Source organism: Oryx dammah, unplaced genomic scaffold (genome assembly GCF_014754425.2).
Source record: "Oryx dammah isolate SB20612 unplaced genomic scaffold, SCBI_Odam_1.1 HiC_scaffold_15, whole genome shotgun sequence".
NCBI classification, from domain to species: Eukaryota; Metazoa; Chordata; class Mammalia; order Artiodactyla; family Bovidae; genus Oryx; species Oryx dammah.
The window spans coordinates 8382888-8398290 of NW_024070199.1; the positions used below are offsets into that span (position 1 = coordinate 8382888).

General features: G+C 51.2%; 1 protein-coding gene across 4 annotated transcripts in view; it reads left to right on the forward strand.

The window, feature by feature from the left end:
* Nucleotides 1-15403, forward strand: part of ME3 (malic enzyme 3) — a 221800-nt gene that overhangs the window by 187791 nt on the left and 18606 nt on the right. For all 4 annotated transcript variants that reach the window (XM_040255504.1, XM_040255501.1, XM_040255503.1 and 1 more), the window contains one exon: nt 7119-7228. In XM_040255504.1, coding sequence (XP_040111438.1) covers nt 7119-7228 — 110 coding nt within the window. The remainder of the gene's footprint in view (nt 1-7118; nt 7229-15403) is intronic.

Sequence of the window (15403 nt, forward strand, 5' to 3'; positions counted from 1 at the left end):
CAGAATGGCTCCCCCGCCACCTCTCCGCTGAACGTGCTCTGGCAGAGTGCACGGGTCATCCGCGCTTCACCCCCACCCCCACTTCCCGGCGCTGTTTCGGTAGAGGCTCCCCCGGCAGCTGCTCTGCAGGCCCCTTCCACCTTGTCAGCCCCCCTCCCCCCCACCCTGCCGCTCCCCGGCTGCAGCTGTGCCCGGGGCTCCATCCTCGGCCTTGCTCCCCGCTCCGTACACACGCTCTGCCTGAGACCCCCGCCCAGCCCCGTGACCTGAGCCGCACAGCTGTCCATCCAACACCCGCTCGAATGTCTTAACACAGCAGCCACTGTCTCCTGCCTGCAGCCCCTCAGTGGGCCTCACTGCCCGGAGACGGTCCAGGCTCTTTCCACAGGCGTGTAAAGGGCGGCCCCTAGAGTCCAGCCAGCCCCGCCGCCCCCAGGCCTCCCCGTCCTCACCCCTTCCGAGCTCCAGCTCTGGTTAGTTCGCTTCGCTCCAGGAAGCCCCCTCGCCCCCGCCCCGCACCCCTGCACAAGCGAGTACTGTTCCCTCTGCCTGAGGCGCCCCTCGCCCTCCCCGGGCCCCACCCCACCTGCCCGGTCTGCCGGGAACCTCCGCCCTACCCCGGGGCGCACCTCCAGATCTCCTGCTCTCGGAAGCCCTCCCTGCCTCTCCCAGCACAGCTGTCTGCTCCCTTTGAGGCTTCCCACGTACCCAGCACATACCTTCATTATTGCCCTTGTCAAAGGATATCAGCACTGCTTTTTTTCGCTTTCTTGTGTCCCCATCAAACTTGAAATTCTTGAACTTGCCTTGGTCATCTAGCAGGGAAGACAGTCCCTGGTTCACAGCGGGCCCCTTAGACATGTCTGCTGAACTCAATATTTCTGTCATACCCGGGAGAGTTCTGGCACAAGGAGGACCCTCTGCCCAACACATTCCTTTACTAATTAAAATAGAAATCTCTGTAAATAATTGTGGTGCAGTGTGATGCATGCCAACAGATGTGCCCAGTGTAGCAAGGAGCCCAGACACAGAAGAGGTACTGCCGCCCCGGAAAAGGAAATTGCTGGATCAGGGAAGGCTTCTTCGAAGACATGACCTTTCATAAGGGCCTCACCGTTTAAGTAGGAGTTGGCCAGGAGAAAAGGAGGTCTCCTAGGCCTCTGAGCAAAGACATGAAACAGTGCAAGGGCCCATAGTGGTTGGGAAGCAGCAAAATATGCCCACAGTGCTGGAAGACGTGAGCAGGGGTGATCATTAAGGTTGGGACCAAGTGAATGCCATCTCAGGAGTCTGAACACAAAGGCAGTGGAGTCCTGTAAGGATTTTCAGAACAGAAATGGTGTGCAAGGGTTTGTGTTTAGAAAGATAGAGGGGAATAAGGCTAGAGGTGAGATCCATTATTATAGGACCCTGACCAGAAGTAACAACTGCAGGAATCCCAGGGAGAGATGGCCTTGCCTTGAATCCACTCACCCCTACACACCCCTCAACCCCAGTACAGAGTTCTTTCTGCAGAGAACTATGTCTGTCAAGCTGCACCAGAAGGGTAACGTCTCTAGTGAAATATGTTTAGAAAATGCTGAGTTAAACAGGTTTCTTAATGCAACACTTTTCAGAGCATTTAATATAATACATTGTACATGTTACATGAACATTCAGAGTTTCCCAGACGGATTGAGGCATGTAACCTCTTTCTGAGAGCAACTCAAGGGACTAGAATTTAATGGATTGGGTAAAATAGAAACCAAGATCTAGTGCTTTCGTGATTCTGTCAGCTCTAATTCCTGGAAGGACAAAATAAACAGAAGAAATAGCTTTCCCCAGTGAGTAACTGATGTCCTTCGAGTGCACGCCACTGGGGAGTGTGTGTTTTGTTAGGGGCATGGAATGGGCTCCCATGGAAATGTGAGGGGTAGGTTTTAGTCATTCTGTTTGGGGACAGGCTGAGCAAATCCACCTGCTCTTCCCAGGTCCCCTGTGTTTGTTCAGGCCCAAAAGAGGTCAGACCCAGGTGTTTGAAAGAAAGGCAGGTCCTGACCTACGGAGCAAAGAAACCGGGTCTGCAGCCCCTGGAATGTTTGGCTTTCACCACATCTCTCCAGCTGACTTTGGTTGGCTGGCTGCAGGGGAGGGGCAGCCACCTGAGAATCTCCTGACCCCGCAGCCCAGGTACCAGGTCCCCAGCTCGGTGGGCCCTGGCATGGTCCCCTCTCACTGTTGCATTCAGCTCCCTAGGGCTCCCAGGCACAAGCTGCCATTTTTAGCCTTCCTCTTGCCTGAAGGCTGGAGGGGAAAACGCTTGTAACATCCACCCATCAGCCTTGTGTCTTTAAATGAGCCCCGGCCTTAGCGTGCCTTCCCTGGCAGCGCCAAGGCCATTTCCCAGCAAAGTCCCCAGGGTGGAGTTGTCTGGGCAGCTCTGTGTGGCTTGGGGATGCGCCTGTTTCTCCATCACAGGAGTTCTCCACTGAGAAGCATCAGATGTTCCTCAGTCCCTGCCTTGGCTTCAGGGTGAAGAGTTCACAAGTGCAGAAGGGGACAGACACACCACCACCTCTCCGGTGAGGGCCAGCTTCTGGCAAGGTGGAAGGCCAGTGACACGCCGCTAGCACCGAAATCAGGAAACTGCCTGGGGCCTTGAGCAGGGGGTCTGAGCGGGGGGGCCCTTGGAGGGGCTGCTGCAACCCCAGCCCTATGACCTGGATGGTGGCTGCCTCAGGCCTGCTCACTCGGATGGTCTGCTCTGAGTCAGCTCAAAAAAGACTCAGGAACACTGGTGTTCCTGTCACATGTGACCCTCAGCAGGAATGGTCAGACCACCCCACAATGGACTTAACCATCTATCTGAGTGAAGCGTCTAGTGTATCTATTCCAACCCTATGTTAAGTAGCTCCTGCTTCTTCCCCTGAGGCTCTCAGAGCAGAAACTGAGACCCAGAGAGAAAGGGATTCACCCAAAACTCAGAGTTTATGTCAGAAAGAGAACACGATTTTCCTGTTTCCCAGTCCAGTGTCCAAAGAAATCTAACATCTACTTTACCTTTTACAAAAATCATATTGCTGTGAAATCTAAACTAAGTTCTGGAGTCAGACAGAGCCAGGTTCAGACTGCAGCTCCACCACCTTTCAATTGCAGGAGAATAAATAGCCCCGGGGCAAGTAACTGACCATCCTGTAGCTCAGAGTTGCTTCTCTGAAAGGACATTTACCACATATGGTCATGGGAAGATTAGTTGAGATAATGCTTCTAAAGAGGGCTTCCCTGGTGGCTCAGAGGTTAAAGCGTCTGCCTCCAATGCGGGAGACCTGGGTTCAATCCCTGGGTCGGGAAGATCCCCTGGAGAAGGAAATGGTAACCCACTCCAGTATTCTTGCCTGGAGAAGTCCATGGGGTCGCAAGAGTCGGACACGACTGAGCGACTTCACCTTCCACCTTCCCTTCTAAAGAACTCAACCAGGTGCCCAGCTCCATCTGTAACCAGTAGTTGTTTTTGCTATTGCTGCTGTTGGTAGAAATATTTTAATGAATATTATCATTAACATTGAAATTGGTGTGATGGTCCATTCATTACCTGTATTTGGATCTACATGGAGGAATTGAGAGAAGTGCTTTTGCCTCTTAAGCTTTTTAAATCTTCACTTTGAAACTGTGTTTTTGTTCTTAATTGGCTTTTAATCAGTTTAACAAGTTGGCAGGGGACTTCCCTGGTGTTTCCGTGGTTAAGAATCCGCCTTGCAATGTGGGGGACGCAGGTTCGATCCTTGGTGAGGCAACTAAGATTCCCCCATACTGCGCAGTGACTAACCCTATGTGCCACAGCTACAACTGCTGAAGGACTGGGGGGAAATGGTGACAGGTCCACAGGTCTCACTGGAGATGAAGAACAGGCATAGTGGCAGTGAGCAAGGCAGAAGGAAAGGCCGTGGTCAGAGGCTGATCCAGGCAGTGTGGAAGTTGCTCCTGGTGACAAAAGGTCCAGGGAGCAGCCATGGGGATGGTATCCACAGTGGACAGGGTCCCTGGGGGCCCTTAAATCCAAGGAGGTCCAGGAACTCTGAAACTAGTTTACTGGATGGGCAATTCACATAGCCTTTTGCCCAGTTCCAAGTTAGACTAAAGTGACCTGAATGAATGAGATTTTACCCTGTATCTCATCAGATTACTGCCTGGGAAGGTTCTTTTGTGTGACACTGAATCTGACATGAAAGAGGAATAATGTACTGAACCCAGGCATTTATTTCTAATCCTTGCCTTATTTTTTTAACCTAAGAGGGGGGTTGCTTAAAGGTCAGATTGTGTTTGTGTGTGTGAAGGAGAGATGGTCGAGAAAGGAGAACGTGCATCACAGCGTTTCGCCGTTTGACCTTTTCAGCATTTTAGCTCCAGGCTAGTGGGGGAGCAACACTGGGAGTCTTGTGAGGACTCTATATATCAAAATGTCACCAGCCACCAAAGACATTCTGTTCCCCAGTCCCCATCCAAATACTTGAAATTCACACCCTGAGCAAAAATTCACAGTAAATTTTGGTTTGGCGAGCATAGCATTATAATTATGCAGCAAAGGGCTGTTTTTGAAAAAACCATTTATACTCATTGTACAAGGAGAAGAGGGATGGTGAGTCAGGAGACATGGCTAGCTCCCCACCCATGCCCCCACCAGCACTTGCTCTGTGATGGGGAATAAGAATTGTGGTCAGGGTGACACACGTTTAGCACCTTACGATGTGAAAATCGCCTACAGGGACTTCAGTTCCCACGCGGGAAACCGAGATCCTGCCAGTCGCATAGTGTGGCCAAAGATAAAAAAAAAATAACAAATTAAAAAAAAAAATCGCCCCCAGGCTCCCCTGGTGGCTCAGTGGTTAAGAATCTGCCTCCCAGTGCAGGAGACACGGGTGCGATCCCTGGTCCAGGAAGACCCCACATGCCGTGCGGAAGCCGAGCCTGAGTGCCACAGCCGCCGGGCCTGGGCTGCAGACCCTGAGCTCTGCAACAGGAGAGGCCCGCACAGTGTGAAGCCCGAACACCACGACTAGAAAAGCCCCCGCCCACCGCAACTCGACCCAGCACAGCCAAAACAGCAGCAAAGACCCACCACAGCCAAAAATGAGTGAACAAAAAAATCACCCCCAGCTTTGAACCCTCACAACAGCCCACCAGAGTTGGCCAGATAGGTATTACGGTGCCTGTCGACAGACAGGAAACAGACATAACACAGAAGTGAAGTGACAGGCATAAGACCACTCGGTCGCAGTGGCCACACCAGGTCAGGCCCACCAGCCTCCTGACCCCCTTGACGGACTGTGGCAAGTGACCACCTCTCCATTTCGGCTCAGTAACATGAACCTGTCTCCAGACCCCCCATCAACAGCCCTAACTCACTAAGCTTCTGGAAGGACCGCGGTAGGAGCACGCATTGCTACTGTACTTATTTTTGCTTTCTCCCTTTTCTAGTTGTGCACCTCCTTTTAGAACAAGCCTCTAGAAACAGTTCCTGAAAATTACTGGTGTTTGTAATGCGGATGTAATTAAGGAGTATGTAGATTAATCATTTTAACAAAAGAAGTAGGTATTTAAGATTTAATAGTAGCCACAGGATAAGGGTCTATTGTGTAAAGCATAGCTTATCTTTGGATTCAATGTTTGTCTTTGGTTTTACAAAGCAGCTTGTATTTCCAGTGTTTTCTGCATAAGATGGTAAAATGTGGGCTTCCTAGGTGGTGGTAGTGCTAGAGAAGTCGCCCGCCAGTGTAGCAAGAGACACGAGTTCGATCCCTGAGTCGGGAAGATCCCCTGGAGGAGGGCATGGCAACCCACTCCAGTATTCTTGCCTGGAGAATCCCATGGACAGAGGAGCCTGACGGGCTACTGTAGCACGTCAGGCTCCTCTGTCCATGGGGTTGCAGAGAGTTGGACTCAACTGAAGCGACTGAGCATGCATGATAAAATGTAGAGCAATCGCAATGTGTTAATAAAGTGGGTAAATTTTCTGGAAAAAAAAAAAAGAAGGATAAGCCATGCACAGAATTCTGAGGTTGGAAACAGTGTGTTCTGGGCCACTTCGGTGTTCCGCCCCCCACACAGCCCCCAGCCTCATCAGACACATGCCTTGACAGCACAGGACGCCCACCACGTGTGCCCGGCCACAAGGGCAGACGTCTTTCTTTCCACAGCTGGTCCCAAGCTGATCCCAGGCCTCCAGTTCACACGACTGGGACTAGCAGGCATTTCTCCTGCCCTCGTGCCCAGACACCCCAATACATATCAATCAGGGCATTTTTCTCAATGAACATGACTGCAGATGCTGTCAGTCACAAATTGACCCATGAGATGACATCTCTTTTGGCTCATGGATTAAGTCATTTTTAATAATTCACATCACACTTCTTCCAGAAAGACTCCAAGAAGACACAATACAACACAAAAAAGCAGGATCCAAGAGCCAGAATGGAGTCAGGAGAAGGCACGTGCAGGGAGCCTCAGCTGAAGGAACCGGCCATGAAACGGCAGAGGTCACCTCTCAGCTTCCTGACACACAGCGCTAACAGGAAGCACGGGTCACCAGGACGGTCATTTTTTTAGGAAACACAATCTTCTTTCTGACCTTGAAATCTAGGAGGCAGTTCTAGTGTAGATTTTAAATAAGGCAGCGTGCTTAGTTGTTCAGTCGTGTCTGACTCTTTGCAGTCCCGTGGACTGTAGCCTGCCAGGCTGGCTCCTCTGTCCACGGGATTTTCCAGGTAAGAATCCTGGAGTAGGTTGCCATTTCCTCCTCCAGGGGATCTTCCCAACCCAGGGATCAAACCCGTGTCTCCTGCATTGGCAGGCGGATTCTTTACCACTGAGCCACCAGGGAAGCCCACCAACCCACATTAGAGACGATGATATGGGCTTGGCTGGCCTCCAGGTCCCATACATACCCTCTGCCTTCCCCATCCTCCTCCCTGGTGGGGCGGGCAGAGCCAGGAGTCCAGGAGCCCGCCACGTGGCACACACCGCGAGAGTGAGCCATGCCCTCAGCCCCTGGCCTGCGCCTCCCCCTCCCCAGGGCAGGCTGACATCTGCCAGGGACCAGCTCCAGGAGGCAATCACGTGCCCCTTCCTCTCCCTCCCCACAGGTTCGGAATAAACTGCCTCATCCAGTTTGAGGACTTCGCCAATGCCAACGCCTTCCGCCTTCTCAACAAATACCGCAGCAAGTACTGCATGTTCAACGATGACATCCAAGGTAGGTTTCCACCCAGCCTGACAAAGCCGCTCTGGTTGAGGCCTCCCAAGGCTCACCTGGCTGCCAGGGTGGGGCGGGGCCCCCTGAGAGCCAATTTACCGCCAGCAGCTGTTGAAGACAGAGCAGTATACCTAGATTCGACTCCCACTTGGCTAATTCTTAGCTCTGTGACCTTCGGCTAAGCCTCAGTTTCCTCATCTGTAAAATGTACAACATTACTGTTTCAGAGGAAAATAAGAATTAGGTGATTAGGGACACTAAAGATATTTTCAAGAATGCTATGATTTAGGACTCATCAGACCCAAGCATCAGCCACCATAAAAATGGCCTTCCCCAGCCACAACTCACTCTTGGAGTTTCTGAACACAAGGTGTATCACTGTCAGGGAAGCTGGATAAGGCCTTCTTTTAACTTGGCTGGGGGTTTCCCCTGTGGCTCAGTGGTAAAGAATCTGCCTGCCAAGCAGGAGACGCAAGTTCAACCCCTGGATCAGGAAGATCTCCTGTAGGGGGAAATAGCAACCCACTCCAGTATTCTTATCTGGGAAATCCCATGGACAGAGGAGCCTGGTGGACTACAATCCATGGGGTTGCAAAGAGTCGGGCACAGCTTAGTGACTAAACACCAGCAATGTAACTTGGCTGGAATAAGTGCCTCTCACATTGATAACCAGAGCCCGCGAACACTCCAAGAGCATCTTCTCATTCAGAGTCAGCTTGGTGCCCTGTTCAGTGAGCTAGAAGTATCTGAAGGCACTTGCTTCCTGCTGTGGCAAGGCCAGCATGTGACTGGAGTGGGAGGGGTGGTCCCTCAGGGCTTATCTCACCTCATCCAGGATTTCCCAGTAAGGAGCATGGCCAGCTGTTCCTAGTATTTTATGAAGCCTGATGGAAACCTTGATGACTTGTAGGTTATTATTTAATAAATGAAGTTTGGCAACCAAGATATTTTCAAACTGAGGAACTTTTCAAATGTCAGGTAATATGAACAGATTGGTAGGAGACAGGTATTTGTCCCTGGGACTTAAAGATGGGCCAGCACCTTGCAGATGAGACCCAAAGAGGTCCCAACTTTTCTCCAAGTGAGACAGAAAAACCTCATTTCAGTTCAGTTCAGTTCAGTCGCTCAGTCGTGTCCGACTCTGCGACCCCATGAATTGCAGCATGTCAGGCCTCCCTGTCCATCACCAGCTCCCGGAGTTCACCCAAACTCACGTCCATAGAGTCAGTGATGCCATCCAGCCATCTCATCCTCTGTCGTCCCCTTCTCCTCCTGTCCCCAATCCCTCCCAGCATCAGAGTCTTTTCCAATGAGTCAGCTCGACTACATGAGGTCCAATGAGTCAGCTTGACGCATGAGGTGGCCAAAGTACTGGAGTTAGAGAGAAACCTAGGTGGATTCAAGCCTAGTCATAAATAGCTAAGGATTCGAGCCGAATCTTAATTATACATCAAGCATGGTTCTAAGCTCTTTACACGTTAATCCTACCACGTATTACCAACCCTGTCTTGTAAATGAAATAACAGAAGCACAGACAGAGTAACTAATGTTCTTAGCCAGTAAGTGTGGAGCTGAAATTTGAAACCAGGCATTTGGACTCTGAATTCTAAGTGCCTGGTTTAAGTTTATAATCCCCCACCCAGATTTTGTACTCATCACAAAACCAAATGCCTCTTCCTTCCCTGTGGTCCACACTGAGGGCTCAAGAAATATGATATATGATCTTTTTTTTTTTGCATTGGTCAAGAATGACATGCAAATGCGTGAGGCGTTCCATATTTTGAGGGGGCTTCTCTGGTGGTTCAGATGGTAAAGAATCTGCCTGCAATGTAGGAGACCCAGATTCAATCCCTGGGTTGGGAAGATCCCCTGGAGAAGGGAATGAATGGCAACCCACTCCAGGATTCTTACCTGGAGAATCCCATGGACAGAGGAGCCTGGCTGGCTACAGTCCATGGGGTCACAAAGAATCAGACATGACTGAGCAACTAACACTTTCACTTTTTCACTTTCATACATTTTTAAGAGGCAGATTAGCATAGTTCAGATGAAACTATGGTGGTCACGCTTGCTTCACTGGCGGTCCAGGGGTTAAGAATCCGCCTTGCAATGCGAGGGACACTAGTTTGATCCCTGTTCCAGGAGCATCCCATATGCCCAACTAAGTCTGTGCGCCACAACTATTGAGCCTGTGCTCTGGAATCCACACGCTGAAACTACGGAGCCCACAGGGGGCAACTGCCTGTACCCTAGAGCCGTGCTGCACAATAAGAGAAGCTCAAGCACTGCAGCTCAAGAGTAGCCCCTGCTCTCTGCAACCAGAAAAAGCCTGTGCATTGCAACAAAGACCCAACGAGCAAAAAAACCCAAAATGTGTGTACACACATACAATGCCGGAAGAGCAGGTGTCCAGGGAGGGGCCCAGAAAGGAAACGCTGGGGAATGGTGACTCCACCCTTAGCCTGTCACCACTCCATCCCCAGGTCGGGGACAGGCATTGGTGGTGCCGGCCTGGCATCCCCTGGACAAGCGGGGCGCTGTGCAGACACGGCGCAGTCCGGGAACAGCAGTCTCCTCGCTGCTGGCCCAGCGGGCAGGGTGTGCCTGCAGCCCTGGAGGAAACACCTGCCTGCCAGCCCCTGACCAGCTCCCAGGTCACACCCTAGATTGAGAGTCGGCAGCAGGACAGCCATCATCCTCCTGAGCCCCCAGCTGCCCAGGCTGGAGAGTGGAAGTGGAACACAAGCTGTTGTGGGCAAGTGCAGCTGGGGAAGCAGGCTCCAGGTGTGCAGACACACACAGCTTTACGTTCCAAGAGGGTTTTCCATCCACACGGCCTCACAGCTCCCTTGGCTCACCCGCCTTCCGTCTGCAGGGCGAACGGACATCGTTGTCCACGTCACTGGTGAGCGTGTTGCTCCAGGTCCCACGGCCTGACATAAAGCCGGGGCTGCGCTGTGTGCACAGTCGCTTGTGTCTGACTCTTTGCGACCCAACGCACTGCAGCCCGCCAGGCTCCTCTGTCCATGCGATTTTCCAGGCACGAATATTACAGTGCGTTGCCATTTCTAGACTCTAGTTATTTCTCTTTTAAAACATTTTTATTGGAGTATAGTTGCTTTAGAGTGTTGAGTTAGCTTCTACTGCACAGCAACGTGACTCAGCTATGAAAGAGCAAGTGTTTAGTCGCTCAGGCGTGTCCGACTCTTTGCGACCCCGCGGACTGTAGCCCTCCAGGCTCCTCTTTCCATGGAATCCTCCAGGCCAGAATACTGGAGTGGGTTGCCATTCCCTTCTCCAGGGGATCTTCCTGACCCTGGGATCCAGCCCTGGTCTGTTACATTACAGGAAGATTCTTTACCGCCTGAGCCAGCGTAGTCCCTCTTTTTTGGATTTCCTTCCCTAGGTCACCACAGAGCACTGACTAGAGTTCCCTGCACTATTCAGTAGGTGCATGCACTAAGTCGCTTCAGTTGTATCTGACTCTTTGTGACGCCATGGACTGCAGCCCACCAGGCTCCTCTGTCCATGGGATTGTCCAGGCAAATATACTGGAATAAGTTGCTGTGTCCTCCTCCAGGGGATCTTCCCGACCCACGTATGGAACCCACATCTCTTACATCTCCTGCATTGGCAGGTGGGTTCTTTAACACTAGCACCACCTGGGAAGCTCATCTGGTAGGTAGAACCTAATTATTTCACACCCGGAATTCTCTACTGTCTCTCTGAGCAGTCAGGCTGCCTGAGCCCCTGTGGGTGAGATGGAAAGCCTCTTTGCCGAGGATTACATTCCAAACCCCACATCAGTGTGGTTGTCACTGCTCTGCTCACCTCCCCCATCCTCTCTTTTTGAGGCTCGCAGTCCCCACACCCCACCAGGGGGCCTGGGGAAAGGGACGGGCTCACTCAGTCACCAGCTGGCGAGTGATGGGCCAGGACCAGAAGCCTGTGCTATGTACTCTCACTGCTGAACGGGCAGTTAGAAGACTAATGAGGAGTCCTGGGGCTAATGGGACAATGTGGAAGAACTGACCCCTTTCCTTGCAAATAAAAAGTAAAAAGAAACCTGTGACTACATCAGTTCAGTTCAGTTGCTCAGTCATGTCCAACTCTTTGCGACCCCATGGACTGTAGCACTCCAGGCCTCCCTGTCCATCATCAACTCCTGGAGTTTACTCAAACCCATGTCCATTGAGTCGGTGATGCCATCCAGCCATCTCATCCTTTGTCTTCCCCTTCTCCTCCCACCTTCAATCTTTCCCAGCATCAGGGTCTTTTCCAATGAGTCAGTTCTTTGCAGGTGCCCACAGTACTGGAGTTTCAGCTTCAGCATCAGTCCTTCCAATGAACACCCAGGACTGATCTCCTTTAGGATAGACTGGTTGCATCTCCTTGCAGTCCAAGGGACTCTCAAGAGTCTTCTCCAGTACCACAGTTCAAAAGCATCTATTCAAAAATAGAAAGGGTGCCTGCGTGCACAGAATTGAAGAGGGTTGGGAGAAAGTGGGGAGGGAGGGAGGGAGGAGTCCCAGTGGTAAACCAACACCACAGCCGTGTCCAATGTGGTCACTGGGGACAGGCCCCTAGCAGGATGCATGGTCAGAATCTTCTGGAATCCCATAAAGGCGGGGGCTGGAACCAGGCTGCCCATGTGAAATTGAGAAGTGGAATGTTTCCTGCCACATCGGTAAACAAGGATGTCACAGTCATCAGCGAATGCAGCGGCAGTCCTCCAGTGTCAACTGGTGAGCCCTAAGGGCACTCAGGGGGAGAAGGAAACAGCAACTCACTCCAGTGTTCTTGCCTGGAAAATCCCAGGGATGGAGGAACCTGGTGGGCTGCCGTCTACGGGGTCGCACAGAGTCGGACACGACTGAAGCGACTTAGCAGCAGCAGCAGCAGCCAAGGGCACTCAGAAAAGAGAAGAATACTGCAGTGAGCTCAAGGGAACTCAGGATGTGGAAAAACGCAGGATCGTGGCCCCACAGCTGAGATACGTGTGACAGGAATGGCTTCAGGGAGCCCAGACTCTTGCGTCTTTCCATACACAGGAAAGGGCTAAATTCCTTAACCTGAGATACCTGGTTTTCTTTTTTTTTAACTAATTAATTTATTTATTTTACTTTACAATATTGTATTGGTTTTGCCCTACATTGACTTGAATCTGCCATGGGTGTATAGGTGTTCCCCATCCTGAAACCCCCTCCCGCCTCCCTCCCCATACCATCCCACAGGGTCATCCCAGTGCACCAGCCCCAAGCATCCTGTATCATGCATCGAACCTGGACTGGTGATCTGTTTCACATATGATAATATACATGTTTCAATGTTATTCTCTCAAATCATCCCACCCCCTCCCTCTCCCACAGAGTCCAAAAGACTGTTCTATACATCTGGGTCTCTTTTGCTGTCTCACATACAGGGTTATTGTTACCATCTTTCTAAATTCCATATATATGCACTAGTATACTGTATTGGTGTTTTTCTTTCTGGCTTACTTCACTCTGTATAATTGGCTCCAGTTTCATCCACCTCATTAGAACTGATTCAAATGTGTTCTTTTTAATGGCCAAATAATACTCCATTGTGTATATGTACCACAGCTTTCTTATCCATTCATCTGCTGATGGACATCTAGGTTGCTTCCATGCCTGGCTATTATAAAGGGTGCTGCAATGAACACTGGGATACACGTGTCTCTTTCAATTCTGGTTTCCTCAGTGTGTATGCCCGCAGTGGGATTGCTGGGTCATAAGGCAGTTCTATTTCCAGTTTTTTAAGGAATCTCCACACTGTTCTCCATAGTGGCTGTACTAGTTTGTATTCGTAAGACCAAAAACTATTAAACTCCTAGAGGAAAACATAGGCAAAACACTCTCCGACATAAACCACAGCAGGATCCTCTATGACCCACCTCCCAGAATATTGGAAATAAAAGCAAAAATAAACAAATGGGACCTAATTAAAATTAAAAGCTTCTGCACAACAAAGGAAACTATAAGCAAGGTGAAAAGACAGCCTTCAGAATGGGAGAAAATAATAGCAAATGAAGCAACGGACAAAGAATTAATCTCAAAAATATACAAGCAACCCCTGCAGCTCAATTCCAGAAAAATAAAAGACCCAGTCAAAAAGTGGGGCAAAGAACTAAACAGACATTTCTCCAAAGAAGACATACAGATGGCTAACAAACACATGAAAAGATGCTCAACATCACTCATTATCAGAGAAATGCAAATCAAAACCACATTGAGGTACCATTTCACGCCAGTCAGAATGGCTGCTATCCAAGTCTACAGGCAATAAATGCTGGAGAGAGTGTGGCAAAAGGGAACCCTGGTTTTCTTGAATTCACAAAAATACTTTTGACATTCAGATTACCTGCCCTTTGTTGCAAATTTCTAGGTAACCTGGCTCCTCTCCCCTTCTAACCCCTCATTCCCGGCTCTTCAGAGCAGTTCTCTCAGGGCTAGTTGAGATGCTGTCTTCCCAGGCTTGAAGTCCTAAAAATTCCCATCAGATAAAACCTAACTCCCAACTTTTAAGTCATGAATATTTTTTAAGTCAACAAAAGGAACAGCAGCCCAGCCTCACGTCCTCCGTGGAATAAGAAAAGATATGAGTAAAGGCCATAGGGTCCACCCTCCAGGAGGGCAGGGCCATGCTTGGTGCTGAGCAGAAGATTCAAGCCATCTCCTAGCTAGTCCTCTGCTCCACCCTCCTGGGAGTCACCAAGCCCACGTGGCCAACCCCACGGTGGGGCGTCTGGAGCCCCAGCATTGGTGGGTGAAGGGCCCCCCAGGGCTGCATGTCTGCTCCAGCCTGCTCCCGCTCAGGCTGGTGGAAGGCCTCCTCCACCTGAGCTGGTTCTCAGCGAGCAGGGCGCTCGGGCTGGTGGAAGGCCTCCTCCAGCCAGGCTGGTTCTCAGCAAGCAGGGCTCTCGAGCTGGTGGAAGGCCTCCTCCAGCCGGGCTGGTATTCAGTGAGCAGGACGTTCGGGCTGGTGGAAGGCCTCCTCCCCCAGGGCTCATTCTCAGCAAGCAAGGCCGCCCCGGCATTGACTCATTCGCTGGCAGCCTCGTCGGGAATTTCTGGAAAAGGCAGAGGCTCAGGTGACTTTTGCTGTTTCAGCTGGGATCAGAGAGGCATCCCTACTCTTAGCAGAGGAGAGAGACCTGGAAGGAGAACAGCGGTAGGAATGGTCACGCCCGGGGGACTCCCCAAGAAGCCAGCTCCAGGAGGCTGCTGGCCTGGTGAGCGCGGGCCCCAGGCCCCACGGCTGGCTGCCTGCATGGACCCAGGAAAGCCGGCTGGCTTGTCAGCTCCAGAACGTCCCCCCACCCCGCCAGTCCTCCTTGGACCTTCCCTGCCCTCAAGACCTGCCTCGTTCCTGAGAGCAGACGGCCGCTCAGGGGGCCTGCAGTGTGTGCCGGGCCACCGTCAGCCCTCATGCTTTCAGATTTTCATCTGTGAGCCCGGGTGCTTAACCGTCAGATGCTGGATTCAGACAAGCCTGGGTCTGCCGTCAGATGCTCTACCCCTGAGCTGTATTTCCAAGACAAACCTAGGTCGAAATCCCCAACTTTGGGATTTCTGCTTTGGGACTTTGGCCAAGTGGCTTAACTCCTCACAGTCTTCTTTTCCTTACCTGTAAAAGGAACATGATCGTATTGACAGCCATGAAAGTCACTCAGCTAGTACTGCCAGAAAGACCAGGATGCTTTGCTAAGGTGAGCATCAGTCCTGGCTGGACGGACACTCTGCTGATCCACTGTTAAATGTTCCCACCGCCACTCCCTCTGTTTATGGCACCCAGGTTATCGTGATGTAGAGGCAGGAATAGGCATGTAACCGGAGACGGTTCCGGTACCAAGTGCTGAAACGTCTGGTGCACCGTAGGCTTGCAACACATAAGGGTGGGAGGGAGGGAGGGTTGAAACAGAGCGGCTTTGATGGGAGCGGGGAGAGGGACCAATGTGGGCGCAGGACAGGGGGAGCTGAGAAGCGAGCCGGGTTCCACCTCACCTCTCTCCACTCTCCACATCCACCCTGTTTCTGCAGCCCGCTGAATTCCTCAGTTACATGAGTTTTCTGCTAACTCTGTGATTCTGAACATGCTGGTTCCTCTGCCTAGAATTCTCTTCTGCTCTTGGTGAATTTCTCTTTGTCGTTAAGA